Source organism: Antechinus flavipes, chromosome 2 (assembly GCF_016432865.1).
Source record: "Antechinus flavipes isolate AdamAnt ecotype Samford, QLD, Australia chromosome 2, AdamAnt_v2, whole genome shotgun sequence".
Taxonomy (NCBI): domain Eukaryota; kingdom Metazoa; phylum Chordata; class Mammalia; order Dasyuromorphia; family Dasyuridae; genus Antechinus; species Antechinus flavipes.
Window position 1 is genome coordinate 665,891,394 of NC_067399.1, and position 26,698 is coordinate 665,918,091.

Here is a 26,698-nt window from a genome sequence, read left to right on the forward strand (position 1 = left end):
TTCGGTTGCCTCCTGACCCACGGGAGAGAAAGCTGGTGAGAGGCTAAGCCAGAAACTGGGCCTAGGGAAGAGCCCTCTTTGAGAGAGGGGAGGCGGAGGGCGTTCCCAGCTTCCCTCTGAGCTGGCAGACACTGGCCGGAGGGTCCCAGAGTAAACATTGGGGGGCTCCTAGGGGGTCTCGCCCCACCTCGGTGAACGCTTTGGGGGGTCCTGCCCGGACTCCCCCTGCTCACGCCCGACGGTTGGGTCTGTCTGGACCCAATTCGAGGGCCCTCCCCCAGGGCTGGTCCCGAGGCCATCGTCTGGCGTTTCCTGGCCTTGTTAGACCAGGCCACAGCCCTGAGTGGGATCCCAGCTCATGGTCCCTTGAGCTCGAGGCTGGGGATGGGGCGGTCACCGGAGTGGGCAGTGAGAGCGGAACAGCCTCTGGGCCCAGCTGCTCGGCTCCGGCAGGGACGTCAGGAGAGCTTCTCCTGGAATTAAAAATGAACACAACCGACACTGGACAGGTGTGAGAAGCCAGACATAGCCTGGCCGGCCCATTCCCTTGTGTTTGTATGGCCAGATTCGGAGCTAGAGGGACCATCAAGGCCGGGGGCTTTGGCGAAGGTCTGCGGGGAGTCTGAGGCTCGCAGGCCCCAGAGCCGGGTCTGAATCCTGAGCGCGCCCATTTTCAGTTTACTCCCAGCCAAGCCGTGTTAATTTAAACAAACATTTAAGGGCCTCCTGGGGCCGGAAAGTGACCACCCACGTCGGAGGGACTTTTCTCATTCCTGGTTCTCGACCTCTCGGCGGCTTTGCTGGACACCGCGGTCACTCTTTCCTCCTCGATTGTCCTTTCTCTGCGTTATTGTGTCGCTCGGCTCCCCCGCTTCTCCTGCTCCCTCGCCGGCCGGCCCCGGGCTCCATCCTGGGCCCCCTTCTCTTGTCCCTCCAAACCACTCACTCGGTGACCTCAGCAGCTCGCGTGGATTTAATGGCCGCCTCTGTGCTAATGACGCTCAAATCTTGCCCCAGTACCTCCGCTGACCTCCAGCCTTATGTCTCCAAATGCTTATCGGACGTGCTGAGCGGGCTGTCCATTAAACCGATTGTTTAAAATATCTTTTTAATTTTTTTTTTATTTTTTGCAAATTTGAAGAATATTGTGGTTTATTTATTTATTTTTTTTTTAATTAAAGCTTTTTATATACAAAACATATGCATGGATATTTTTTCAACACTGACCCTTGCAAAAACTTCCATTCCAAATGTTCCCTTCCTTCTCCTCACCCCTTCCCCTAGATGGCAGCTAGTCCCATATTTGTTAAAGATGTTAAAATATATGTTGTATTTAACAGGTATTGGACTACCTGCCAGATGGGGGAGGGGATGGGGGGAAGGAGGGGAAAATCTGCAACAAAAGGTGTTGTAAGGGTCGAGGTTGGAAAAAATTATCTATGTATGTGCTTTGGAAATAAAAAAGCTTTAATAAAATATATATATGTTCAATCCAATACGTAGAAACCTATTTATACAATTCTCTTGCTGCACAAGAAAAATGAAATCAAAAAAGAAAAAAATGAGAAAGAAAACAAAATGCAAGCGAACGACAAAAAGAGCCCTCCGTACTTCCTGCCTTCCCTCTTACTGGCGGGCAGCTGCCTCCTCCCAGACCCCCAAGCTGCCAACCGAGGAGCCATCTTAGATTCCTCTCCATCCCGCACCCCCATGTCCCGTACGGGCCAGAGGCTGAGGATTTCAGCTTTGCGGCATCCTCTGAATGAGTATTCAAGAAGAAGAGGAGGAGGAGGGAGAAGAGGAGGAGTCTCCGTCTGGCCTCTGTCACTGTCCCACCGGATATGGGCTCCATCACCTTACCCCCGGATCGATGCTGCAAATCTCCTCCCATTCCCACCCTCAGTCTCTGCGGGCTTCCCCCACGCCGGGCGTGCTCTCCCTCCCTGACGCTCTCTTACTCTTTAAGGAGGGGGTCTCTTCATTGACCCCTGGTGGGCCCTTTCAGTTTGAGGGAGGCCCAGCTGGGAAGTCTCCAGAGCCAGGGTCTGCCCCAGCCCCCTGCCTCCCACACCCCCGCTGGGATCTGCCATGTCGGCCCTTCGGGGCTGCTGACTCGGGGCAAGTGCAAATGGCAGATCCCAGCTGGTGGAAGGAGGCCGTCCATGGTATCTCTGGGGGAACGGAAGGGAGGACAGACCGGAAGTATGATGTGTTGCTTTGAGGGCGCGGTGGATGGAGCACTGGGCTTGGGATCAGGAGGACCTGAGTTGGATGTGGCTTCCGTCACTTATTGGCTGTCTGCCTCAGTTTCTTCATCTGTAAAATGGGGATAATAACGTCACCTGCCTCCCAGGGTTGTTGTGAGGGTGAGATAATACTATAATACTTATTCCCTTCCTTCTTCCCCCTTTCTCCTCCCCTTGGGGGTCTCCCCTCATTGGAGGTTTTCGAGCAAGGGCTAATCGACATTGTATTGGGAGTATTGTAAAACAAATCTGTGGTCAGGTATATTTTATACATATATATGTGTTGGGAGGGGAGGGAGGTGGGAGAAGGAGCATTTATACAGCGCCTACTGTGTGCTGGGAACTGTGCTAAGTGCACATTATAAATGTTATCTCTGATCTTCTCAACAATCATGCAAGATTCGCACTCTTATTATCTGCATCTTACATCTGAGGAAACTGAGGCAAGCAGAGCTTAATTCCATAGTTCCCCAAAGAATCAAGCGTCTGGATTCGAACTCGGGCCTTTCTGACTCCAAGCTATCCCTGTTGTGCCACCAGCTAAACTGGGTTGAATAAATAACCTTTCTGGGCCGTTTGAACCCTGGATTCTGGAACTGACTGTTTGCCAGGGAGGGATCTCTAGGAAAATAGTCAAGGATGAAGGAATGGAAGCCTGTCTTCAGTCCCTGCCTGCAGCCTTCGCCCTGACCCCCTCCTGTTTTTGGTTATTTTGTCCACTCAGATTTTCCCGAATCTCTCCAGCCCCAGTCAGGCCCCTCCCCTCCCCCTTTCTCCCCCCTGCCCTTCCCCTCCCCCCTCCCCCCCTCCCAGCTTTTTCCCTTCCGTCAGCTCAGCGTCAGCCCAGTGTCAGCCTCGGCCGGGGCAGGGGGGACCCGGGTTAAGCAGATAAGCTGGTGATGACCCGGCCACTCATGGGGAAGCTTCTTTTACATCCCGCATCTCCATCTTAACGGGACCTTTAATGCCCTGATCGATCGTCGGCCAATTAACCATCACTGGGGGGTGCCGCCCTCCCCGGGCACTCTGCCAGCCGCCTGGGCCGAGAAAGCAGGGAATGGTTCCCTCGGGGCGAGGAACAGGTGCCAGGGGCAGGGAACGGGCGTGTGCCCCGAGAGGGAGGTGAGAAGTAGAGAGTGGGGAGGGGGGAGAGAAGAAGGGGCTGGACTTTGGGGATGGGGGAGGCCTGGGAAGGTGGGGAGCACTATGGGAGGCACAGGGGGAAGGGGGGCCATTCCAGCAGGACCAGCGGATGAAGGATTGGGATCACGGCAGGGGACGTCCAGGGAGGCTGAGAGGTGGGGAGCACTGTGGGAGCCACAGGGGGAAGGGGGGCCATTCCAGCAGGACCAGCGGATGAAGGATTGGGATCACGGCAGGCTGCAGGGGGTGTGTCCAGGGAGGCTGAGAAGATGCGTCGGGCCCAAGTGGGCCAGGCTGATGACCTTTCCTTTGGTCTTGGTCCGGCCTATGTTTGCGCAGTGTCCTTCGGGCACAGCCCTGGAGAATGAGAATGGGGGGGAGTAGGGGAGCAGCGTGGAGATTTCTGGGGCGGGCTTGAGGGCCTGACCCCCAGGGGCGGCTGTGTGAGAAGGGGCCGGTGCCAGAGAATTTGTGCAGTAGAAGTGAGGATGCCCCAAAGTCACCGGTTGGGGGCGTTGAGGAGACCTGGGAAGGTGGGGAAGGTTTGGGGGAAATAATGAGTTCAGGGTTCAGTGTGAGCCACCTCGGGTCTAAAAGGCAGTTCCTGCGGCAGGACTGGGCGCTGGGGGGGCGGGCTGAAGCCTTTGTACACGGGCACAGACGATAATTGGGCCCAGGGGAGCTGGTGGGAGTGAGGAACACCCCGGCTGGGGCAGGGAGGGGGCGGCCAGCAGAGGTCGGGGCCCCCCTCACAGAGCGCCCCAAGCAGCCCTCCTGCCCTGGGGGGGAGGCGGCCCCTTCCGGCCCCCGCAGCCGCAGCTCTGAGTTCAGAGCATCCTCCCTCACTCTGGCTCAGCTTGGGCCATTGCTCCCGCTGGTCCTGGCCACGCAGAGCAGGCGGGACTCTTCCTCCAAAGAATCCGCTGGAAATGGGTGAGGGCTGGCCCGGCCACAAGCTCCCGGTCCTTCCGGGCCCCGTTGGCCTCCCTGCCGGAGGGCCTTCTCCGTGGGGGAGCCACGGGCTTCCACGCCTGCATCCCCACCGCCGGCTCCTTTCTCACAGCCAGAGAGCACAGTCAGGTTTTGGTCTGTTTGTTTTAGAAAGTATCTATGAACTTTACAATCCGCTGAAAATCCCCGTGTCTTTTACAATGATTTTTAACATGACCCGTTATTTCCCACTCGGAGCCACGGATTTGATGCTGGGATCTTTGCGACCACCGAGTCCGGTTCCCTGGCTGTGAAAACAGGTGAGAGAGTGGCTGAGAGAGCTGCCCCCCTGCCCCAGAGCCACGGGAGTGTCAGAGGGTGGATCCGAAGCTGCCCCGTGAGCCCCCTCTCTGCCTTTCCTGCTCCCCCGCCCTTCCCCTGGCCGGAAGCTCTGTCCCGGTCCTCGCCGTCCCTCGGGATAAGGCTGGAGCTCCGCGTCCCTCGTAGCTTGCGGCTCTGTTCCTTCCACGTCTCCACGACCCCCCGGAGCCTTTGGGGGCCCAGTCACCTGTCATCTATGTCCTGTTCCTGCCGTGTGGGCTGGTCCCAGCTCCCAGGATCTTCTTGGGGAGGAGACTGGACTTTGAGAAGCTTCTAGCTCCTTCACTCTCTAGAGAACAGACATGGGAGACAGTAAAGTCTCATCCTTTCACTTTATAGACCTTCTGCTCAGCCATCAAGCATTTAGTAAGCGCTTACTGCATGCCAGGAACCAAGACAGGTCTGGGGATACAGAGACAGAAAGAGACAGTCCCTGAGTGTAGGGAAGCTGCGTTCTAGAAGAATAATGGGGGAAAGCCAGGGCCCGAGGTGCTGAAGGCTCCCCCTGATTCGGGCTCTGGATCCCTGCCTCAGTAACGTGGGCCCACAAATCCCTGCTGATTTATCGGTGGGTGTGAACGCAAGAGGATCCGCCAATCGTTGGCAGCTGCTCAGGAGCTGGGACGCTGAGCCCAGGAAGAATGACAGTATCCAGAACAAGGCTCTTCCTTTTCTCTGCCCCAGAGGGAACACGGGAGCAGCGATCCCTCGGGACTAGGAGCACTCAGAGCACACTGTGGATGCGTCGATCAATAAACGGTTATCGAGCATCTCTTCCCAGACGAAAGACGGGGGCCCTTACCTCGGGGTTAACCATGGACCTCCCAGAGGGTCTGGGGGCAGATACTGAGGAGCCAAAAAGTCACCAACTCCTGCTTTCCCTTGGTGATCCTGTGCACTTTATGTTTTCTCTTAAAAACCCTAGTCTGAGAAGGAAGCCGGGGGCCTCATCTGATCGCCAGAAAGTCGCAGATCTTAACCCAGAACGGGGGAAGAGCTCCAAGGTGACGCACATGGGAAAGGGGCGTTTAGGAGCGTGGAGCCCGCTCACGGCGGTGGGCGTTGCTGTGCCTGTTTCCTTGTCTGTCATGGGGGTCAGCCAGTCAGTCAGCAAGCACGATAACAAAAGTGAACCGGCATTAACGTCTGTCGCCTGTGGACACGTAGAATACATAATATGAATAAATCTTACATTTGTGTGAACAGAGAGACAAAGCCAAAATATACTCGAAGAAAGAAGAGAAAAGAAGTCTTTGTTCATGCGCCCTCAGAGAATGTGTGATGAAAAGAATCGGAGCGAGGGTCCGGCCAAGTCGGGGCCCCCGTGGTGAGAGCGGGCGGCCTCCAGTGCCCTGGACGGACTCCCCCAGCAGGCTTGCGGAGGAGGATGCGGAGGAGGGTCCCGTCCATGTGGACAGATCCTGATCCATGCACATATTTTGATTTTGGGTCTTGAGTTCACAAGTCTCTCATGAAGATCACAAGGGAGAATCTGAGGCTGATTTTTAAAACTTTTTCCTTTTATTTCACTTATTGAATGAGCATTAATGAAGCACTTAATGTATACATACGTATACTTAAGTGTTGGGAATACCAGTATAAACAGACACAATGCCTTGTCCCAAGCATCCTAATGGGGGGAAGGGGTGGGACAACACATGCAGAGGAGCCGTAAAGTGGGGATCGAGGGGAAAAATGGGTTTTCACATGGAGGAAAGGTAGAAAAGCCTCCAGAGCCGGGAGCTCAAGTGCCCTGGCCCCGAACCCCACACTTTTATATTGGGAAGGATCATGGTGTCCCTCTATATTGATATGGACATAATGCGTCCACGTGTTCGTCCAGTCTGTGCCTGAGCCGACCCCCAAAGAGCGGGCTCCTTCCCACATCCCATCTGGGCCCTTCCCTCTTGCATTTGTCCTGATCCCCACAAATGTCCATTGTCACCTATCTTCACTATTGGATTAGCTGCTGAGCTGATACACGAATGTGGCCATCCTTCAGGTATTTGAAGGCATCCTTCTGGGTCCAGACGCTCCCTTCTCATGGTCCTCAAGTTTGGGAGGCCTGTGGATAATTTTATTGTACCCTGTTTCCTTGAGTTCTATTAGAGCAGATGTTTGGATCAATGTAGTAATTTTTGGGGAGGGGGATGTGACCGAATAGAACTGAAGAGAATTTTCTAGCTAGATCTCAATCTCGAAGCTCCATTGGGAGGAACGATCATTCACAAAATCACCCCAAGAACTCTAAATCCTTGGGTCTGGGGGCAGAAGAGGGAGAGGGGTCCACACCGACAGTCAGAGTTGCGTTTGGGGGAGAGGAGTCCCAAAGCCACAGGCCTCCGGGAGGGGAAGGGACCCGACTTTTCAGGCCAACAGTGGGTCCTAATGGACCTGTGCAGGACCCCAGCTGAGACAAGCAAGTCGTTATCCACTCCAACAGCAAACTGTTTCCATGGTTACCAACGCTCCTCCTGTGGATGCTGTTCACTCAGCCCAGGAATGGATTAGAAAAGAGGGAAGGGGAATCTGCTGGAAATACAGATCGAGCTTTGATGGCCACACGCCGAATCCGGGAGCTTTTCGGCACTGGGTCTGAACCGAAGCGATTTATTTAGATGCTCACATCTGGGAAAGCAAATATTTTTTAAAATCTTCTTGCCCTTTGGATGCTCACTTCTGAGAAAGCAAGTGTTGTTTAAAATCCTTTTGCCCTTTGACCTTTTTATATAGCACATGAAGACTGATTTTACAAAGTAATTAATTTTGGGGGACAGTGTCACAGAGAATCTCTGCTCTGATATTTTGTAGCCGACTGACCCTGGGCAAAGTGTCTTTGACCCTTCTGAGCGCCATTTTTCTCATTTATAAAATGGGGTAATAACTTTCAAACCATTAGACTCTAATAGCATGAACTATGATAGGAATAAATATAAAACCCGTATCTGAAACATACAGATGTACATCTGTACACATTTATATATGATACAAAAAGGAAACAATTATTTAAGCAGGTCCATCATTCTGATTGTGACCCAAAGAACCAAGATGGACTGTTCAGAGATCTATCACCAGTTAATCACCAATTTATCACCAATAAATAGAACGAATTTGTCACCAATCCCTGAGAGTCAGGGGAAACTATGGGAGATGGCCCATGGATTTCTCACTCGTGGGATGATGGCCGGTCGAGCGTCTCTCTGATCCCCATCCCGTCCGATGTGGGACACCAGGCCTTGGGGCAGGGGAGCCTTGACCTCTCGTCATGGACGCTGTAGCTAAAGCAGATACGAAGCGAGACACGTTTCTTTGTGTTTTTCAGATCGGATCAGAGGGCGGCTGGCTGGCCAAAGGAAGCATTGGAGCCTCTGCGGGACTTAAATGAGGTAGGTACTAGTGACCCGTGAAGCAGACCCCCCAACTCACTGCGCTTTCTTTTCTGCCCTTCCTGTTTCTAGCACAGTGTGCTGGAAAGAACTTCCTATTGGAGAGAGCACCCAGGTTCAAGTCCTAACTTACCGCCCTGTCTCTGCCTTCCTTGAGCTTCAGATAGCTCCTTTAAAAGGACAGATTTGGATTAGAAAAGCTTCAAGGTCCTGTCTAAATCTGTTTTTTTTTTTCTTTTTTTAACCACTGGTCTGCATTAAGAGTTGTTGTTTTTGGATTAGAAAAGCTTTAAGGTCCTGTCTAAATCTAAATTTTTAACCACTAGTCTGCATTAAGAGTTGTTATTTTTGGATTAGAAAAGCTTTAAGGTCCTGTCTAAATCTAAATTTTTTATCACTGGTCTGCATTAAGAGTTGTTTTGGTGTTTTTGGATTAAAAAAGCTTTAAGGACCTGTCTAAATCTAATTTTTTTTTATTACTGGTCTATATTAAGAGTTGTTTTGGTATTTTTGGATTAGAAAAGCTTTAAGATCCTGTCTAAATTTAAATTTTTTATCGCTGGTCTGTATTGAGTTGTTTTATTGTTTTGGGATTAGAAAAGCTTTAAGGTTCTGTCTAAATCTGAGGTTTTTTTTTTAAATCTCCAGTCTGTATTATGAATTGTTTTATTGTTTTTGGATTAGAAAAGCTTTAAGGTTCTGTCCAAATCTAGTTTTTTTTCATCGCTGGTCTGTATTAAGAGTTCTTTTGTTGTTTGCCCTTTGTTCTCCAGTGAGATCAGGGAGATGATGTCATAGCATGAGTGAAATAGATTTCAGCAAGGGAGGCTGGGCTCGCTTTCCCCCCAGAGCCATCTGGGTCCGGTGGCCAGACACAGATTGGGACGACTGGAGATGGCCTGGATGCAGTGTGTGTGGGGGGGGGAATAGCCTTTTTAGGCTCCGTCCTCAACAGGTCTCGGTTTGTCTGAGGCTGAACTCAATCAAATCTATTTACTGCCCGTCCTTATTCAGAGACAAAGGTATCAGGAATCATAAGCAGAGACCCCATACTTAACGGTGTGTGACCGTGGGGGGCTCAGCTTCTTATCTGTATGAGATATTTTGGGGATCCTTGCCAGCTTTTACCAAGGCGTGGACCAGCAGTGAAAGTTCCCTGAAGTTCTCTCCATCCAGGGAATCAGGTCCTCCCTTGGTCCAAATTAGAATTTTAAAATAGGGCCCAGTCCATCCCGGGGCTCCATAGGAGGCGGTGGGCCGGCGATGTGGCAGGAAGCATCCCCTGGAGACGAGGTCGTTGTCTTGGTAACAGTGGGGGCTTCTGAGAGGAGGGGAGATCACTGAGATCCAAGGACAGAGTCAAAAACAAAAGTGAGAGCATCGGTGGCGCCTTTTTAATCCAATAAAAGATCAATGAAGGAAGGCTTTGAGCTCCCTGCTCCCAAGCCTTGGGCCCCAACCACGTTCCCCACTTCTGGTCCCTGTCGTAACCATCTTTGTGCTTCAAAAACCGGGGTTGGGGTCCTCCAGCTCTTGGTCCCCTGAGACTGCGGCCATCGGGCTTACCGACCCACCGTCGTCCGGGAAGGGCTCGTGGAGGTCGTTTTGTAGGAGAGGAAAGGGGCTGGGCCATGGTTCTCCAGCTAGTGACGATTTGAACCCGAGCTTTTTGGAAGCAAATCCACTTGGCAGTTAAAAGTATAACTCAGCCATGTCTGAGCCCATTGTTCTGCACACGTAGCTGCCCATCGAAGTTATAATTAGCTTGTCCCAGATTTTACTCCTGAACATATTGTTAAATTAGCTTGACAGAAATCGATGCGCTTGGATCAGGCCTTGGGGTGCCATGATTCTTTTTTTTTTTTTTAAATAACTTTTTATTAACAGATAATTTTTTACAACATTGTCCCTTGCACTCACTTCTGTTCCGATTTTTCCCCTCCCTCTCTCCACCCCCTCCCCCAGATGGCAAGCAGTCCTTTACATGTTGAATAGGTTACAGTATATCCTGGATACAATATATGTGTGCAGAACTAAACAGTTCTCTTGTTGCACAGGGAGAATTGGATTCAGAAGGTAGAAATAACCCGGGAAGAAAAACCAAAATGCAAGCAGTTTATATTCATTTCCAGTGTTCTTTCTTTGGGTGTAACTGCTTCTGTTCATTCTTGATCAATTGAAACTGAGTTAGATCTTCTCTTTGTTGAAGAGATCCACTTCCATCAGAATACATCCTCAAACAGTATTGTTGTTGAGGAATATAATGATCTCCTGGTTCTGCTCATTTCACTCAGCATCAGTTCATGTAAGTCTCGCCAGTCCTCTCTGTATTCATCCTGCTGGTCATTCCTTACAGAACAATAATATTCCATAATGTTCATATACCACAGTTTACCCAGCCATTCTCCAATTGATGGGCATCCATTCATTTTCCAGCTTCTAACTACTACAAACAGGGCTGCCACAAACATTTTGGCACATACAGGTCCCTTTCCCTTCTTTAGTATCTCTTTGGGGTATAAGCCCCAGTAGAAACACTGCTGGATCAAAGGGGATGCACAGTTTGATAACTTTTTGAGCCTAGTTCCAAATCGCTCTCCAGAATGGCTGGATGTGTTCACAGTTCCACCAACAATGTATCAGTGTCCCCGTTTTCCCACATCCCCTCCAACATTCCGCATTATCTTTCCCTGTCATTCTAGCCAGTCTGACAGGTGTGTAGTGGTATCTCAGAGTTGTCTTAATTTGCATTTCTCTGATTAATAATGACTTGGAGCATCTTTTCATATGGCTAGAAATAGTTTCAATTTCTTCATCTGAGAATTGTCTGTTCATATCCTTTGACCATTTATCAATTGAAGAATGGGTGCCATGATTCTGGTGGCCATGAGTGGGGACCTTGACCCAGAATGCATTGCCTGATTCTGCTCCTCGCCCTGTTAGATTAGGGAATATCAGATCCATCCAGGCTCTTGCCTGTGATTTTTTTATTTTTTATTTACAAGATATATGTATGGGTAATTTTCAGCATTTTAATAATTTTCAGCAAATCCTTTTGTTCCAATTTTCCTCTCCTCCCCACCCCTTTCCCCAGATGGCAGGTTGACCAATACATGTTAAATATGTTAAAGTATAAGTTAAATACAATATACATATATGTGTCCAAACAGTTATTTTGCTGCACAAGAAGAATTGGACTTTGAAATAGTGTACAGTTAGCCTGTGAAGGAATCAAACATGCAGGTGGCAAAAAGAGAGGGATTGGGAATTCTATGTAGTGGTTCATAGTCCTCTCCCAGAGTTCTTTCGCTGGATGGAGCTGGTTCTATTCTTTATTGAACAAATGGAGCTGATTTGGTTCATCTCATTGCTGAAGAAGGTCCATCAGAATTGATCATCTCATAGTCTTCTTGTTGCCATGTATAACAATCTCCTGGTTCTGCTCATTTCCCTCAGCATCAGTTCCTGTCAGTCTCTCCAGGCCTTTCTGAAATCCTCCTGCTGGTCGTTTCTTACCGAACAGTAATATTCCACAACCTTCATGTACCACAGTTTACCCCGCCGTTCTCCCATTGAGGGGCATCCGCTCAGTTTCTGGGTTTTTTTGCCTGTGATTTCGTAAGCTTCCCCATCTCGGGCGGGGGAAGGACAGTCCCTGAGGGCTGAGCCCAGTCTGAGGAGAGCCGGTCCAGTGCAGGGCGCAGCAGCCGGAGGAGGGCAGCCCGGGCCTCGGGGCGCCGTCGGCCAGAAGCTGAGCTTGGGGTCCGGCCTTTCTTTGCATGAATCGGGGCTTGGAGCAGAGCTGGCACTGACCCGGGCTGCCGTGCGCTGTCTCTGGCTGGGAATTTCCTCCTCTTGGGAGGTGCTTTCCCTGGGAAGGCGGGCGCTGAGCCTGGGGCCCCGATCCCGTGGGGGCCGGGGCGGGTGGGATCGAGCTCCGAGCTCCAGCTGGGCCCGAGCCTGGGCGTCTGCGCAAGTCTGAGAAAACGATGCTCCGGAAACGTGGCCGAGGCCGATGGACTGGACCTGGTCAGAAATGGACCAGAACCAGGGGGCGGAGTCAGGCATCGGAGTGAGTGACGGCTGCACCTCCAGCCTGGACAAAGTGAGGAGACCCAGGCGCCTCCCCCCCCCCCCCAGCCTCCCCCGAGCCCCCATTAAACAGCAGATGTGATAATCTGAGTTTCCTTTCTTATGCACAGGAAATTACTTGAAGAGTTAGATGTCTTTGAAACTGTAGTCTCATATTCATATCTATTTGAAAAGAAAATATTTTAAAGATGCTAATAAAGGCATACACACGTTCGTGTCCAGACACACTAATGTGCACACAGACACGCTTACAGACACACATGCGTGTGAATGCGCAGTCGGTATATTCTTACACATAAACGCACTCGTGTACACATACACATTCACACACATGGAGATGCTCACACACACTCACAAACACACACACAGTGCCGTTTGTGTATGCACTGATACTAGTACGTAGCGTATACAGATGTACACACATTCACACACACGGAGAGATGCACACACACACACTCACACACACACACAAGCCCCCATGCACAGTATACGCCGGGCACTCGCACCCCCAGACCTGCCCACGGCTCCTTGCTTTGTTTTCTGCCTCCTGCCCCTTTGTGTCCCTAATCCGCACGGAGCCGTCCTGCTCCTCGGCCCGGCCGCGGGCACCTTCCCTGTCCCTCTGAGAGCGGCCTGGTCTGCGACTTTCCCTCCCTGCCAGGACTGCCCGGCCGCTCCGAGCCCTGCGGCCTCCTGAGCCTTTCCCTTGCGCTCTGGGCCTGTCGCTTGGCTCTGGGGCCTCCGGGCCCGGGCGTTTTCCTGCAGCAGCTTGTGCCGATCTTGGGTATCTCCGAGCTCGCCCTTTCCCACGGGCCGTCGCCCGCCATTGGCAGGCTCAGAGACAGACGCTCCGGGTCCCAGCCTCGAGACAAGACCTGGGAGAAACCTAGAGACCCATTTCTTCTTGGGGAGAGGTTTTCTATCCAAGAGAACAGTTTTATTCTTTAGAATTTCTAGACTCAAGAAGTGACCTTGGTGGAGACCCAGCCTGGCTGGGAGGGAGGTTTCTGGGGCTGATTTTTTTGATTTATTGATTTGGATTTTGGGATAATCCGAGTTCTGGTATTTGACCTGCGGCCATCTTGGAAGATGATTTCTTTGGTTTCCTAAGCCTTGTTGGGGGATGGGCCACTCAGGTGAGCCCTGGGCCCTCTTTTTGCTTTATTATTCTGATTTAACTCAGATTATTCCGGATGGGAATAGATTCTTCTCCACAGATGGGGCCGGATGGGATCGGTTGGGGCTGGATGGGACCGGTTGGGGCCGGATGGGACCAGTTGGGACCGGTTGGGGCCGGATGGGACCAGTTGGGACCGGTTGGGGCTGGATGGGACCGGATGGGACCGGATGGGACTGGATGGGGTCTGGGCCACTTCCCCACAGAAGGAGCAGGGGCAGGGACACAGGGAGACGAGCAGGGCTTCCCTGAGGTTCAGAGTAGGTGACTGACAGGGCAGAGGCTGCCCCAGAGTCAGCTCTTCCTCCATCATGGCAGACTCAGAGTGATCCGGGAAGGCTGCATGGAAGAGGTGGGAGAGAGGAAGGGGAGGAGGAGCAGCCTGAGGGAAGGGGAGCCACAGCCCCAGCCCTTGCTCTCCTGCTCATCATTTAGTTTCTCAGGCCTGCAAAATGGCGACTTCCGGGTCAGCGCCCAGTGAGCTTTCCGCGTAAATAAAACTGGAATTGGGGGACATGGTGAATGTTTCCAAACGCAGCTGCTCCCTTGGGGAAGGAGCGCCCGCGTCACATCTGGCCTTGGACCCCGCTGAGACGCCCGCCTTCCTGGGCAAGAATATTCTTTGCTGAGGAGATAAGAAGGCCGGCTGTGTTTGTTTTCTGTGTGGGGCCTTGAGCAGATTTGAGGAGCCTCGTGGGGCGCCGCCTCGTTGCCCCCCTCCGCCCGTGGTTGGGGCTTGTCCCCGTTGTTTTGGGGGTGGGACGTGTGACTCGGTTGGCAGGGAGCGCCTTGGGCCGGGAGAAGGCTTCCTCATGGGCCCCTGTCACGCGTTTGCTCCGTTCACACCGCCTGACCTCCAGAGAGACGTTACTTTGTCATGGTGGCTCAGTCCCTCGGACCGTCATGTAACGCCGGAGAAACTGAGGCAGGAGAGAGATTAGAGAGTTTTTAATATTTTATTAATGGGAGAGTAAGATTGACTGGACAGGACTCTCGTCTCAGATTATCCAGTCAGACAGAGATAAGTATACTGGGACCAAGGAATCCATATTGGTCCCAGGGCTGGAGGACCCAAAGAATCCAGCGTCCAGCCTCCAGCTGCCAGACGCCATTCTCCAGCCATGAATGGAGGAACCCCAACTTCTTAAATACCTTTTTGGAGACAAAGGAGAGAAAGGGAGGGAAAGTTTCTATCCAGAAGGGGAAGCCATAAAACTCTAAAAAATCGGGAAAACGGGATGTCTGAATACAAAGAAGTAAAGTGGGTTATCTTGGACTAGTTAAAGGGATATTGTAAATCCTTGAGGATACAAAACAGTCAGGAATCTACTCTCTTGTTTACTTTGCTAATTTATAACCTGAGGGCGAATAATCCTTAGTTTTCAGAGGCGGATTTACAACTAAAGAGATTGAGACAGAACAGTTAAGGAAACTGAGACAGGGAAACTGAGTCAGGACAGTTAAAGAGAACTGTGGCATAACAGTCAGAGGGGTCCGGGACGCGCCAATAAAGTTAATTCTTGGCTTGGAAAGTCACTTGGGGAAATGAGGCGGAAAGTGACCTTCCGAACGCAGGGCCGGGCTGGAGCAGAGGCTCTCCTGGGTTCCGGGAGGAGGTGGGAGGTTTGGGGGGTGCCCCAGACTCCCAGGGTGCACTCGGGGAGGTGATTGAGCTTTCTGAGCCTCAGTTTCTGCATCTGTAAAACGGGGCCATTGGCCCATCCACGTGGACGGGGAAAGTCAGACCGTGATGGCCATGTTAAGTGCTCTCTGGAAATGTGAGCTGGGGGCTGTCATCGCAAGGTCCCGGGGGCTTCAGCAGAAAACCGGGGGGTCTTCTTCCGGTAGCTGGAGGGAAGTCCCCGTGAGGTTGTTGTCTGATGCCCACCGAGAGCTCGCTGGGAAATGATGGTGAGCTGGACAGATGGCTGAGAGGTCGGGGGACTGAGAGGTTGGAGACTGAGAGGTCAGGGGACTGAGAGGTCGGAGACTGAGAGGTCAGAGACTGAGAGGTCAGGGGGCTTGAGTTTGAATCTTGCTGCTATTGTGATTTTTAGGAGAGGTAAATACCCTCAAAAAAGGGGATGAACCACGCCGGGGGCAGTAGTGACCCGGTCCCGTGGGCACTTGAAGGGCCTCTGCGGCCAGATTGGGGCCGGGCGTGGGGGCGCAGTTAGTAGGGGTCCCCACCTGCGCTTGGGGCCCTCCCTCCGGGCCACTGGGAGAACTTGGGACTCTGGGCACGGCAGAGCTGGGGAGACAGTCTCCTGTGCTTCCTCTAAAGGAGGAAAAGATGGTTTCCAGCTGGGGGGGGGGGCATCCACTGCCCCCAGGCTGCTCCTGGCAAAGGGCCACTGAGGAGCAGGGGCCGGGCCTCTGACTGCCCAGGAGGTGGCGCTCCCATCGGCCTCAGGCCCCAGCCCTCCCCCCCTTCTGTGGGAGGATGACGTTGCCTCCCCTGCCCCCTCTGGGGTGGCTGAGTTAGTCTGGGCTCAGGTCCCGCCTCGGCCCCTCTTGCCTGTTTGAGCTCCCGGCCTCAGGCCCCAGCCTGGGGTCGTTGTTGGGGGCTGCGTTGTCTCACTGGGGGCCCCTCACTGGAAAGGGGGGCGCGGGATAACGCCGACCCCGCGGCCTTGTCGGTGACCCCCGGAGCCCACCTGGTCGGGAGACCGGGCCTGGAGAAGGAAGGCCTGGATCCCGACCTCCGGGGCGCTCCGGGGCTGCCTCTGTTTCCTCATCTGTAAATGCAGAGCAGCGGCTCCTGCTAGTAATGGGCCGGTCAGAAGGAAATTCGGATGAGGAATCTGAGGCTGCCGGAGGCGGGCTGATTCCCGCTGCTGGGGCCGGGGTCAGGCCCTCTCCGGCCCCGCGGACGTCCCGGCTTCTCAGGTCTCCGGCTCTGGCCGACTGAGGGGGGGGCTCTGTCCTGGGGGAGCCGGCTCCAAAGGGGGCTCCTCGCCGGCAGGGGGCGTCTGTCCAGGGGGTGGGGGGGTATTGTGTCCCCCTCCCCCCCTCAGCCAAGGCACCCTGGGGTCTGAACAGGGCCCAGGCCCAGCCGCCCTCCCGCAGCCCTCGGGATCCCCCCCCCCCCCCCAGGTCTGAAGGCTGCAGCGGGAGCCTGCGCTTGGCTGAGACGGGAAGGAATTTTCCAACCCCGAGGAAGGAGCCGGAGCTGGCCCAGGGCCAAGGGAGCAGAAACAGGCAGACTCGGCTCTGACCTTGGGGCCCGGGGCCCTCTGCGGGGCGGGGGGGAGGGGGGGAGAGGAGGGAGGTGGGAGGTGGGAGGGAGGGGCTGGGCCAGTCCTGGTGGAGGGTCTTTGTGCGACATCCAGGGTTCCCAGAGGCCTCTGTCCTTCCTGACGCGCAGAGCGGCCCCTCAGAGGCCTTACGCAGTTAGCAGGACAGAGCGTGGGAGGAACGGCACAGCCTGGTGCTTTCTGAGTCACTGCTGGGGGGGGCGAGGCTGGGGGGGCAGCGGCTGGGGGGGTGAGGCTGGGGGAGTGAGGCTGGGGGAGTGAGGCTGGGGGGGAGCAGCGGCTCAGGGGGGCGAGGCTGGGGGGGTGAGGCTGGGGGGGGCGAGGCTGGGGGACAGTGGGGCTGAGGGGGGGTCCCCTCCAGAGCAGGCCAAGAGCTGCTGCCTCAGAAGCCGCTCAGTGACAGTGGAGGCCCCTCATTCAGCTGCTGACCCTTGGTGGCACGTGACTTGTCTCTGCCTTGGTTTCCCCATTTGCAAAATGCTAGAGTGAGTGTGGAGTGAGAGCAGGGAGGGAGGGCCTTTCTCCAGCCAGGCCGAGCTGTCTGGTGGGAGGCGCGTTCAGTTAGAGATGCTCCGGGACTGAGGGGAGACTGGAACTCCTGGCTATGAATCCCACTCTAGAGTTGCCAGATGTAGCAAATCCTGGCCCGCCCCCTGAGCCTCCACATTCTCATCTGTAAAATGGGCATCACCCTACTTTTGACTTTCTCTGCTTCCAGGCTGCTAAGGGCCGGACAGCAGCAAGTGGGAGCCATAGTTCCCATCCTCCTTACTGTGGATTCTGGCAGGGCTAGAGTAATCTGGAGGAGGAAGGGGGGGGGAGGGAGATGTGACCCAGGCCTTCTGCTCCATGGCCCCAGAATGTTCTCAGACATCAAGGGAGGGGCTGGAGCAGCCAGAGGCCAAGCTTCAAGTCTGTGCCACTGGGGTGCCGGCTCTTCCCTCTCCTCCCACTCTGTCTCTGTCTCTCACACTTTCTCTGTCTCTCATTGTCTCTGTCTCTCACACTTTCTCTGTCTCTCCCTCTGTCTCTCATTGTCTCTGTCTCTTACTTTCTCTGTCTCTCTCTCTGTCTCTGTCTCTGTCTCTCACACTTTCTCTGTCTCTCCCTCTGTCTCTCATTGTCTCTGTCTCTCACACTTTCTCTGTCTCTCATTGTCTCTGTCTCTCACACTTTCTCTGTCTCTCCCTCTGTCTCTCATTGTCTCTGTCTCTTACTTTCTCTGTCTCTCTCTCTGTCTCTGTCTCTGTCTCTCTCACTTTCTCTGTCTCTCCCTCTGTCTCTGTCTCTCACTTTCTCTGTCTCTCATTCTGTCTCTGTCTCTCCCTCTGTCTCTGTCTCTCACCGTGTCTCTCTCTGTCTCTGTCTCTCCCTCTGTCTCTCACCCTGTCTCTCTCAGTCTCTGTCTCTGCCTCCGGCTCCCTGGCTGTCACTCTCCCGTAGAGGAAGAGCCGGGCCGAGCAGAGGCGCCCGCCTGCCCTTGCCCCCAGCTCTCTGACAGGCCGTGTGTGTGCGCGCACGCGCGTGCCCTCTCCCCGCAGGCCGGGTTTCCCCTTGGGCTGAGCTTGGCTGATTGACCATGGGGGGAGGGGGGGCTCACTGCAGCTCTCTCGGGGGCTGACTGAGCCCCTCGGGCTTCCCCCGCAGACGCCGGGCTACGTGCTTAGGTAGCCGCGCACCGTGGGGGAGGGGAAAATGGACTTTGGAGTGGGCGGGGGCATCGATGCGGGTTAGTCCCTGCCGCGTGGCGGGGCCTCCCGTGAGAGGCGTGGGTCTCGTGGAGCTGACGCCCGCGGCGGGGGCGAGATGGATGGCTTTGGGGGAGCCGCCCCCCCCACTTCCCCCCTCCCTTCCCCCCCCAGCTCGGGCGGCCCGTCCGCCGCAGTGTGTCTGCGCGCCCGGGGAAGGGATTTTGTGAATGGCCCGCTGGGCGGGGCCTGAGCGCGTCCGCTCCTGATGTCAGCGAAATGAATGAAATCCTCGCCGAGCGTAAAAGCCGCGCGGGCACTCGGGCGCCTGCTCAGATTGGTCCCCGGAGCCCTTAGCCCCTCGCTGACGGCATCGCCGCCCCACGTGTGGCGGCTAATTGGTGTACACCGGGATTTAAATACCTGCGGAGCCCGGAGCTCTCCATGTGCGGGAGGCGTCCGGGAGCGCTCCTCCGGCAGCCCATCCCCCTCTCCTGCGCATCCCGGGGGCGGGAGGGGGCTTCCCGGGACTGCAGTCCCGCCGCCCCCGCAGCCCGATGTTCTGCTACTGCTGGCAGAGTTCGCTGCTCAAACTCCAGGCCCTCGAATCTGATCTCTGCTCTGCCCTTTTCACACACCAGGAGGAAGCTGCCCCATTGCAGGGCGTCAAGGACCCGGCTCTGTCCGCCGTCCGGAGCACGCCGGCCGATGAAGCCCACGCTGGAGGTAAGGGGCTGGGGGGAGGGGGGGCTGCAGGTGGGGCCCCCGCACGCGCGGGGCTGGGCAGTTCCACGTTTGCAGCAGCTCGGTCTGACAGCACGGGGCCCTGTGGGAAGCAGAGGCAGGTCCGGCCCCGGAGCCCTGCGAGAAGCAGAGCCAGGTCCCTCTGTCTGTCTGACGGCCCGGAGCCCTGTGGGAGGCAGAGGCAGGTCCCTCTGTCTGTCTGACGGCCCGGAGCCCTGTGGGAGGCAGAGGCAGGTCCCTCTGTCTGTCTGACGGCCCGGAGCCCTGTGGGAGGCAGAGCCAGGTCCCTCTGTCTGTCTGACGGCCCGGAGCCCTGTGGGAGGCAGAGGCAGGTCCCTCTGTCTGTCTGACGGCCCGGAGCCCTGTGGGAGGCAGAGGCAGGTCCCTCTGTCTGTCTGACGGCCCGGAGCCCTGTGGGAGGCAGAGGCAGGTCCCTCTGTCTGTCTGACGGCCCGGAGCCCTGTGGGAGGCAGAGGCAGGTCCCTCTGTCTGTCTGACAGCCCGGAGCCCTGTGAGAGGCAGGTCCTGGGGAAGCCCGAGGGAGGTGGGGCTGAGCCCAGGGAGCAGAGTCCCGGGTGCCTGTGACCAGCCTCCCGGGCCCTCGGGGATGTTAGAGGTCAGCGCCTGCCCGGGAATATCAGCACCATCTTTCCCCGGGACAGCTCCGGCCTGGTAGGAGGAGGCTGCGCCTCAGTCCGGGCGCTCAGGGGTCCCGGGAGTGAGGAAGCTCCGGTCCTTTCTGGAACTTGGGGGACGGGAAGAGGGCGGGCATCTCCCCTCCTCCCTGCTTTCTCCGGGACAGCCTTAAATTGGCTTCCTTGGCGGGAGGAGGCGGCGGCTCCCCCATCCTTCCTGTGCTCATCACTTTGGGAGCTGAAGGAAACAGGCTGGGGCGGGGGCTCCTGCTGTGAGACTCCCAGCTTCCGATCCAGGGGCTGGCTCCTCACAGCCGCCAAAAAGTAGGTCACTCTCCATGAGCCCGACAGGGATGCTGGAGGGCCTCTGGGGATGCTGGAGGGCCGGGAGGCCACCTGACTGGCCCCGGGGCGGCTTCTCCTCCTTCAACCTAGGACCGATGCCAGGGTCTGGTCTCCTGAGAGCCAGAAAATCATCCCTGTCTTCCAGCTTTCTTCAGGCTTCTCTTCCCTCTCTCTTTTCCACATCCTTTCCCTCCCTCTCTCCTTCCCTTCTTTCCTTTTTCCCCCTCTCTTTCCTTCTCTTTCTCTTTCTCCTTCTCCTTCTATTTCTCCCTTCTTTACTTACTTTTCTCCTTTCCTTCCTCCCTCCCTTCCTTCCTTCCCTCTCTCCTGCTTTCCCTCCCTCTCTCCCTCCCTCCTTCTCTTTCCCTTGCTCCCTCTCCCTCCTTCTCCTTCTCTCTCTTTCCCTTATTTTTTTCTTCCTCCCTCTTTCCTTCCTTCCCTTCCTCTCTCCTCCTCCTTTCCTCCCTCCCTTTACCTTCCTCCCTCCCTCTCCTTCCCTTCCTCCATCCTCTCTGTTTCTTTCTCTCTCCCTCTCTCCCCTTGGAAATAACAAGAGAATTAACAATGTCAGCCCCCCATGGAGTGATTGGCGAAGATCTCTTTTCAAAGCTGTGATTTTCTCCCTTAGGATGTCCTGTACAACGCAGCTTCCCAGCTTGCTTTCCCAGGCCCCCTGGCTGCTGGGGCCTTCCCTCTGCGGGCTCCTCCCCAGATGGTCATGATACACTGGCTTGCACGTGGTGTCTGCAGAGTGCCTCCCTTAGTAGAACACGGACTCCCTGAGGGCAGCTGCTGCCTTTTGCCTTTCCCCGAGTGCCCGAGCTGAGCCCAGTGCCCAGCAGTGTGGGTGCTCAGTAAATGCTCGTTGACTGACAGTCCTATTTCTGTTATTGTCAGGGATTGATCCTGTAGCCAGACTGGCTGCCTGGGCCCCTCCAACCCTTGTGGGCCACTGGCCCTGGTACCCTCATCTGTAGACATGGGGGGATACCAGACTAGAAATGGGCTTAATTCCCCTCTGATGGGGGGGTGGGGAGTGGGGGTGGGGTCACTCACCTCCTTCAAACACTACTTGCTTTCCCAAGGCATCAACTTAATGCCCCTAGGATGGTAATTGAGGAAAGACCGCCTGAAGCATTAAACCGATGTTTGCACAACATTTTCAATTAAAATTTTGGCTATTTCTACATCTTCCTTAGAATATACTCGTGGGAGAATGAGTGTAGTTTAGTGGCCAGCCTTCCCATGGAAAGGTCTGGATTCCAGTCTTCCCTGTGAGAGCCCCTGAAAGCATGACCAGGGGCTCCTCCCCTTTGTTCTCAGGCTGCTGAGCTTAGAGAATATGCCTGTGTAGGTTGTCCCAGATGAACCTTTCCTTCTCCTTATGCACAGTGTTGTGGTGGAGGGGACTCCCAGTGTGGCAATGCCCTCCCCCGGGGCAGATTGGCCACTTAAGGTCCTAGGAAGGCTGAAAGCTAGAGGGTCTAAGTGGCGAGCTGTGAACCTTGCCTTCTTGTCCCTCCTCAGGGGACCTTTCTGGTTCCCTGTAATTGCAGTGTTCATTTGTACATGTATACATTATACACATGTACACACATGCACATTCAAATGTATATTTACCACATTTTATATATATAAAGTGAGGGTGATTTTGTGCCCTGTTGGGACTCAGGAGGGGCGGGTTCAGGTTCAGGGTTTCACTGTGATCTTGGCCAAGTGAGTGATTTCTGGGGTCCCCGTGGTCTCTCACAAGCTGTGGTTCTGACTTTGGTGTCCCATGTGAATCACACAGGGTGACTCTGGGTATTATTGGTATCTTTCCTGAAGCCCTGCTCCTGGGCTTTGTCAGGGCAGGGGGCACAAGCCAGGGGGCACCAGGCTAGGGATGGAGTGGGCAGCCTCTGGTCAGGGACTGGCCCAGTAAGTCAGGACAGTTCTGCTTTCAGGATCATGTTCTGGTCCCATAGACATCAGACTCAGCAAAGCCTATGTAGGGCGTTCCGTCTCTTTGAGTTTTGGTATGTGCTTGTTACAGGGTACAGGGGATTGGGCCCCTCAAATCTGTCTGCTTACTCACAGAGGAGCTGCAATCTGCATTAGTGGAGGGGATACTCCATGCTTTAGATTATAGGCTACCTTATTATCTGGGCTCATTGCTTGCTGGGCAAACCTCCTGAGGGGCAGAGCTGCGTTCTGTTCTTCTGGAAAATTAGTTTCTTTCACAGGGCTTTCTGCTGAGCTTGGTGCTGAGTGGTTTTTGAGTGAGATGGATGGATATAAATGGATGGATCTGGGATGGGGCAGCTAGGTGACACAGGAGTGAGAGTACCGGCTCGCAGTCAGAAGGCACAAGTTAAAATGATCTTAGCTACTTACTAGCTGTGTGATGCCAGGCCAGTCATTGCATCTTGTTGTCTCCGTTTCCCCATCTGTAACGTGATCTGAAAAGGGAAATGGCAAATCACCCCAATATCTTTGGCGAAAACCCCAAATTGGATCACAAAGAGGCAGACAAGAGTGAAATGACTGAACAATGAACAATGGATGAATGAATCTGTGAATGGGTAGATGGATGAATGGATAGGTGGATGGATGGATGGATGGAGGAAGAGATGGTCGGAGGGATGGATGGATGGATGGATGGATGGATGGATGGATAGATGAGTAAATGGATGGATGGATAAATAGATGGATGGATGGATGAATACATGGATGGGTAGATGGATGGATGAATGGAGGAAGGGATGGATGGATGGATGGACAGATGGATGGATAGATGGATAAATGGATGGATGGATGAATAGATGGATGGATGGAGGAAGGGATGGATGGACAGATGAACAGATGGATGGATAGATGAATAAATGGATGGATGGATGCATGAATGGATGGATGGATAGATGAATAGATGGATGGATGGATAGATGAATACATGGATGGATGGATGGATGAATACATGGATGGATGGATGGATGAATACATGGATGGATGTATAAAAGGAAGCTTATTCATGATGTTCAGTGTGCTTGAACATTCCCTTTACCCCTTTAAGTCTTGTCCTTTAAACCCAACTCAAAAGCTGCCCCTTAATGAAACTTTCTCTGATCCACTTGATCAAAATAATTGTGAAATCTTCTCCCAAAGCACTTGTTACTCATTGCTGTATATTCTAGTTACTCCTGTTTGCACAGTTCTGCTACCCATAGTAAGCACCCTTAGGCTGGGGAGTGCCATGGGGCTGTGGAGGATGTAGTGGACTCAGACCCTAGAGGGTCACTAGTTAGGTGGTACTAGACAGGGCCCTTAATCTCTCAGCTTCAATTTTCTTGTCTGTAAAATGGGCCTGATAATTCCTGTAGTATTAAGTTCACAGAGTTGTTAGGAGGAAATGAATTAAATTAGGATATTTTAAAAACTTTCTGCTGCCCCCCAGTTATTACTTCTGGATTATTCTTATACTGATAAGCTTGTTAAGTGATGTCTTCATTTAACAATTCATCATTGCTATTATTTAACAATTTACTAAGCCGACATTATGTGAAGGGCACGGCACGAAGCGCTGGAGATCCAGATACAGCAGAACCAGAATTTGACATTCTCATGGAGACGCCACTTCAGAAAATGAGGAGAGCAGAGGGGGTCAGAGAGGGGGCTCCTGGTGAGGAGCTGGAGCCCAGAAAGGGACGGCTCTGCCTAGATGGGGCTTTTGTTTTACTGGTATGGACCGAAGGAATGGGCCAGTTCAGTAAAAGCGAGGTAGTCATTTCCTTGAAATGCAATTTTCCCACAGAACGGGCAAGCTGCCGGGCCTCTGGCCGAGCGTCGTCCCTGCCGAGGTGTGTGATCTGGGGCCCTTCGGCTTCTCCTTTAAGAACTGGACCCGACGACCTCCGAGGTCTGTGCTGGACCTGCCTCTTGGAGTGCTCAGTGTTGCTGAGTCTCTGAGCACTAATCCTGCAGGCATCCCGGGCGGCTCGGGAGCCCAGGGCCGGAGCACCGATGTTGCTGCATGAGGCCCTGTTTGATCTGATCAGTGATTAGTGCCATTCATTAATTACACTTAGGAGCTCTGGAAGCCCCCCCTGGGCCCTGCCCCAAGGGGGATGGGCTGGGTCCGTGTTCTTGGAGTTTCCATTCAGCCGGGTTGGGGTAGGGGCTGCCCCAGAGACCTCGATGCACAGTCTTTGGGGGAAGTGCTAACCGAGGAGATATCGGGGAAACTGCCACCATGTGGCGGCCTGAGAGGAAGAAGGCTCCAGGGAGCATTCATAGCGAGGCTTCCCCACACCCAGCACACCAGGTAACAGTGATAGGAGGTCCCTTCAGGATCGTGAGGAGCCAAGGAGATAATGTTTATAAAGTGCTTAGCATGGTAGCTGGCACACAGTAGGTGCTATTGATTGTTAGCAATGTCATACTTTTTAGTCATATTATTACCTTTATTATTATTATAAGTAGCCAGCAGTACAGATAGGGATGGTGGCCTGGTCAACAAGAACGAGAGCCGTGCTTCGCTGGGAGCAAACAGCATCAAGACTCATGTGGGCTCATATTTATTCCTCTGATTATACTCAAGTCACTCTCTCAGTGCATCTCTCTTACCCCAACCCCAGACAATCCATTACCACTTGGAAGCACCCCTCTGTCCCCCCATTCATCCTTCCATCTGACCTTCCTTCCTTCCATCCATTTCTCCATCCATCTATCCATCCATCTGTCCATCTGTCCATGTATCCATCCATCCGTCCATCTGTCCATCCATCATCTATTCATGTATCCATCCATCCGTCCATCCATCCATCCATCTGTCTATCTCCATCCATTCTTCCATCCCTCTGTCCCTCCATCTCCTCCTCACTCACATCACCTCCCCTCTCTCGCATCTCCCTCTCTCTTCTCACTCTCGGACTTTTTGAGGAGCCTCTTGAGTGGTCTCCCTGCTTCCCCTCTCTCCTTCCTGCCAGCTCAGTGACTCCCTCTTCCCTCTGGTATAAAATAGAAGTTTGTCTTTGAACCCCCTGCAGAGTCCCACTGCCCCCACCTCCCTCTCCAGGCTTGTTGCATCCTGGTCTGCATCCCAGCGCACCACCCTAGTTGGCTGCCCTCTCCTGCCTCCACCTCTTTGCTCGGGCCGAGTCCCTCATTCCCAGGGTTCATTTTGTCCTCACTTGCTCCCCATGGATAACAACAGTGCACATTCATGTAGTGCCCACTGTGTGCCAGTCCCATAAATCTCCTCCTTTGATCTTCCCAACAACCTTGGGAGGTTGGTGCTATTATCCCCATTTTACAGATGAGGAAACCGAGGCACAGATAGGTACCCAGGGTCCCACAGCTAGTTAAGTGTCTGAGGGCAGATTCGAACTCAGGGTAATGAATCTTTCCGACTTCCTGTGCTCTGTGCCCTCTGGCAATCTTTGGCTGCCCATGTGTTTCCATGTTACTAATATGCAGTATTTTATGAGGGCCTGTGACTAAGTGCATGAGGGATTGTGCTGATTTTACAGATGAGGAAACCGAGGCAGAGAGCTGAAATAACTTGGGCATCCAGGCTCACTGGTGGTGGTTGGTCCTTCAGGCCAGAATTGTCACCAGCCACGGAAACCTGGTTCCCCAGCCCAGCCCCACGTCTCCTCATCACCTCCTGTCCATTCTGAGTCTGCCTAGGAGCAGGCCCGCCTATGGGTGTACGTGCCCACTGTGGATCTGCCCGCCTATGGGTGTATGTGCGTAGGAGCGGGCCCACCTATGGATATGCCGCCTGTGGACTTGCCCGCTGCCTGAGTGGGCCCACCTGTGGGCGTGCATTTGTGTTTGTGAAGGCCCTGCGGCTCCTCAAGGAACAGGCTTTGTTTCACCTTCTTCCCCGTCACCCAGCACAGAACCGGGTTCGGAGCTGGCGCTTAAGAAATGTCTCAATCACGCGCAGACGCATCTTTGCTCTATTTTTCTTTTTTCATCCCAACTTTAGTGCGGAGACAGTTGGGGTTAAGTGACTCTCCCAGGGTCACACAGCCAGGCCGGGTTCCAGGTCTGAGGGCGGATTAGAACTCGCGTCCTCCTGACTCCAGGGCTGCTGCTCTACCCCCTGCGCCACCCGCTGCCCCTCATCCTAACTTTAGATTTCATTCCTCATAATACATGTACTATTTATGGAAAGGGAAAAGAGAGACTGAGGGGAGGGGCGAGAGGGAGAGACAAAGACGAGCAGAGGGGCAGAGCGACGGGCAGAGGGGAATGTTTTTCTCTCAGGGATGTGGGGACGGCAGCGGCCCGCCTCTCCCGGGAGGGGACCTTGGAGCAGCCCTCCGCTGCCCCGGGAACAGAGCATGCTGGGAGCGCGCGCCGTGCTGAGGTGCCCCCCGCACGTGTCCGTAACCCGCCTTTGCAGCAGCGCTCCGCTGCCCCGGGAGCAGAGCATGCTGGGAGCGCGCGCCGTGCTGAGATGCCCCCCCCTCATGTGTCCGTAACGCGCCTTTGCAGCAGCGCTCCGCTGCCCCGGGAGGAGAACACGCTGGGAGCGCGCGCCACGCTGAGGTGCCCCCCGCACGTGTCCATAATGCTCCTTTGCAGCAGCCCTCCGCTGCCCCGGGAGCAGAGCACGCTGGGAGCGCGTGGCGCCCTGAGGTGCCCCCGCACGTGTCCATAATGCACCTTTGCAGCAGCCCTCCGCT

At 54.3% G+C, this 26,698-nt stretch overlaps 1 protein-coding gene across 2 annotated transcripts in view; it reads left to right on the top strand.

The window, feature by feature from the left end:
* The window catches only part of FAM13C (family with sequence similarity 13 member C), a 78,049-nt gene that overhangs the window by 35,273 nt on the left and 16,078 nt on the right, over window positions 1-26,698 (top strand). For both annotated transcript variants that reach the window (XM_051982623.1, XM_051982624.1), the window contains exons 5-6: window positions 8,023-8,086; window positions 18,942-19,026. In XM_051982623.1, coding sequence (XP_051838583.1) covers window positions 8,023-8,086; window positions 18,942-19,026 — 149 coding nt within the window. The remainder of the gene's footprint in view (window positions 1-8,022; window positions 8,087-18,941; window positions 19,027-26,698) is intronic.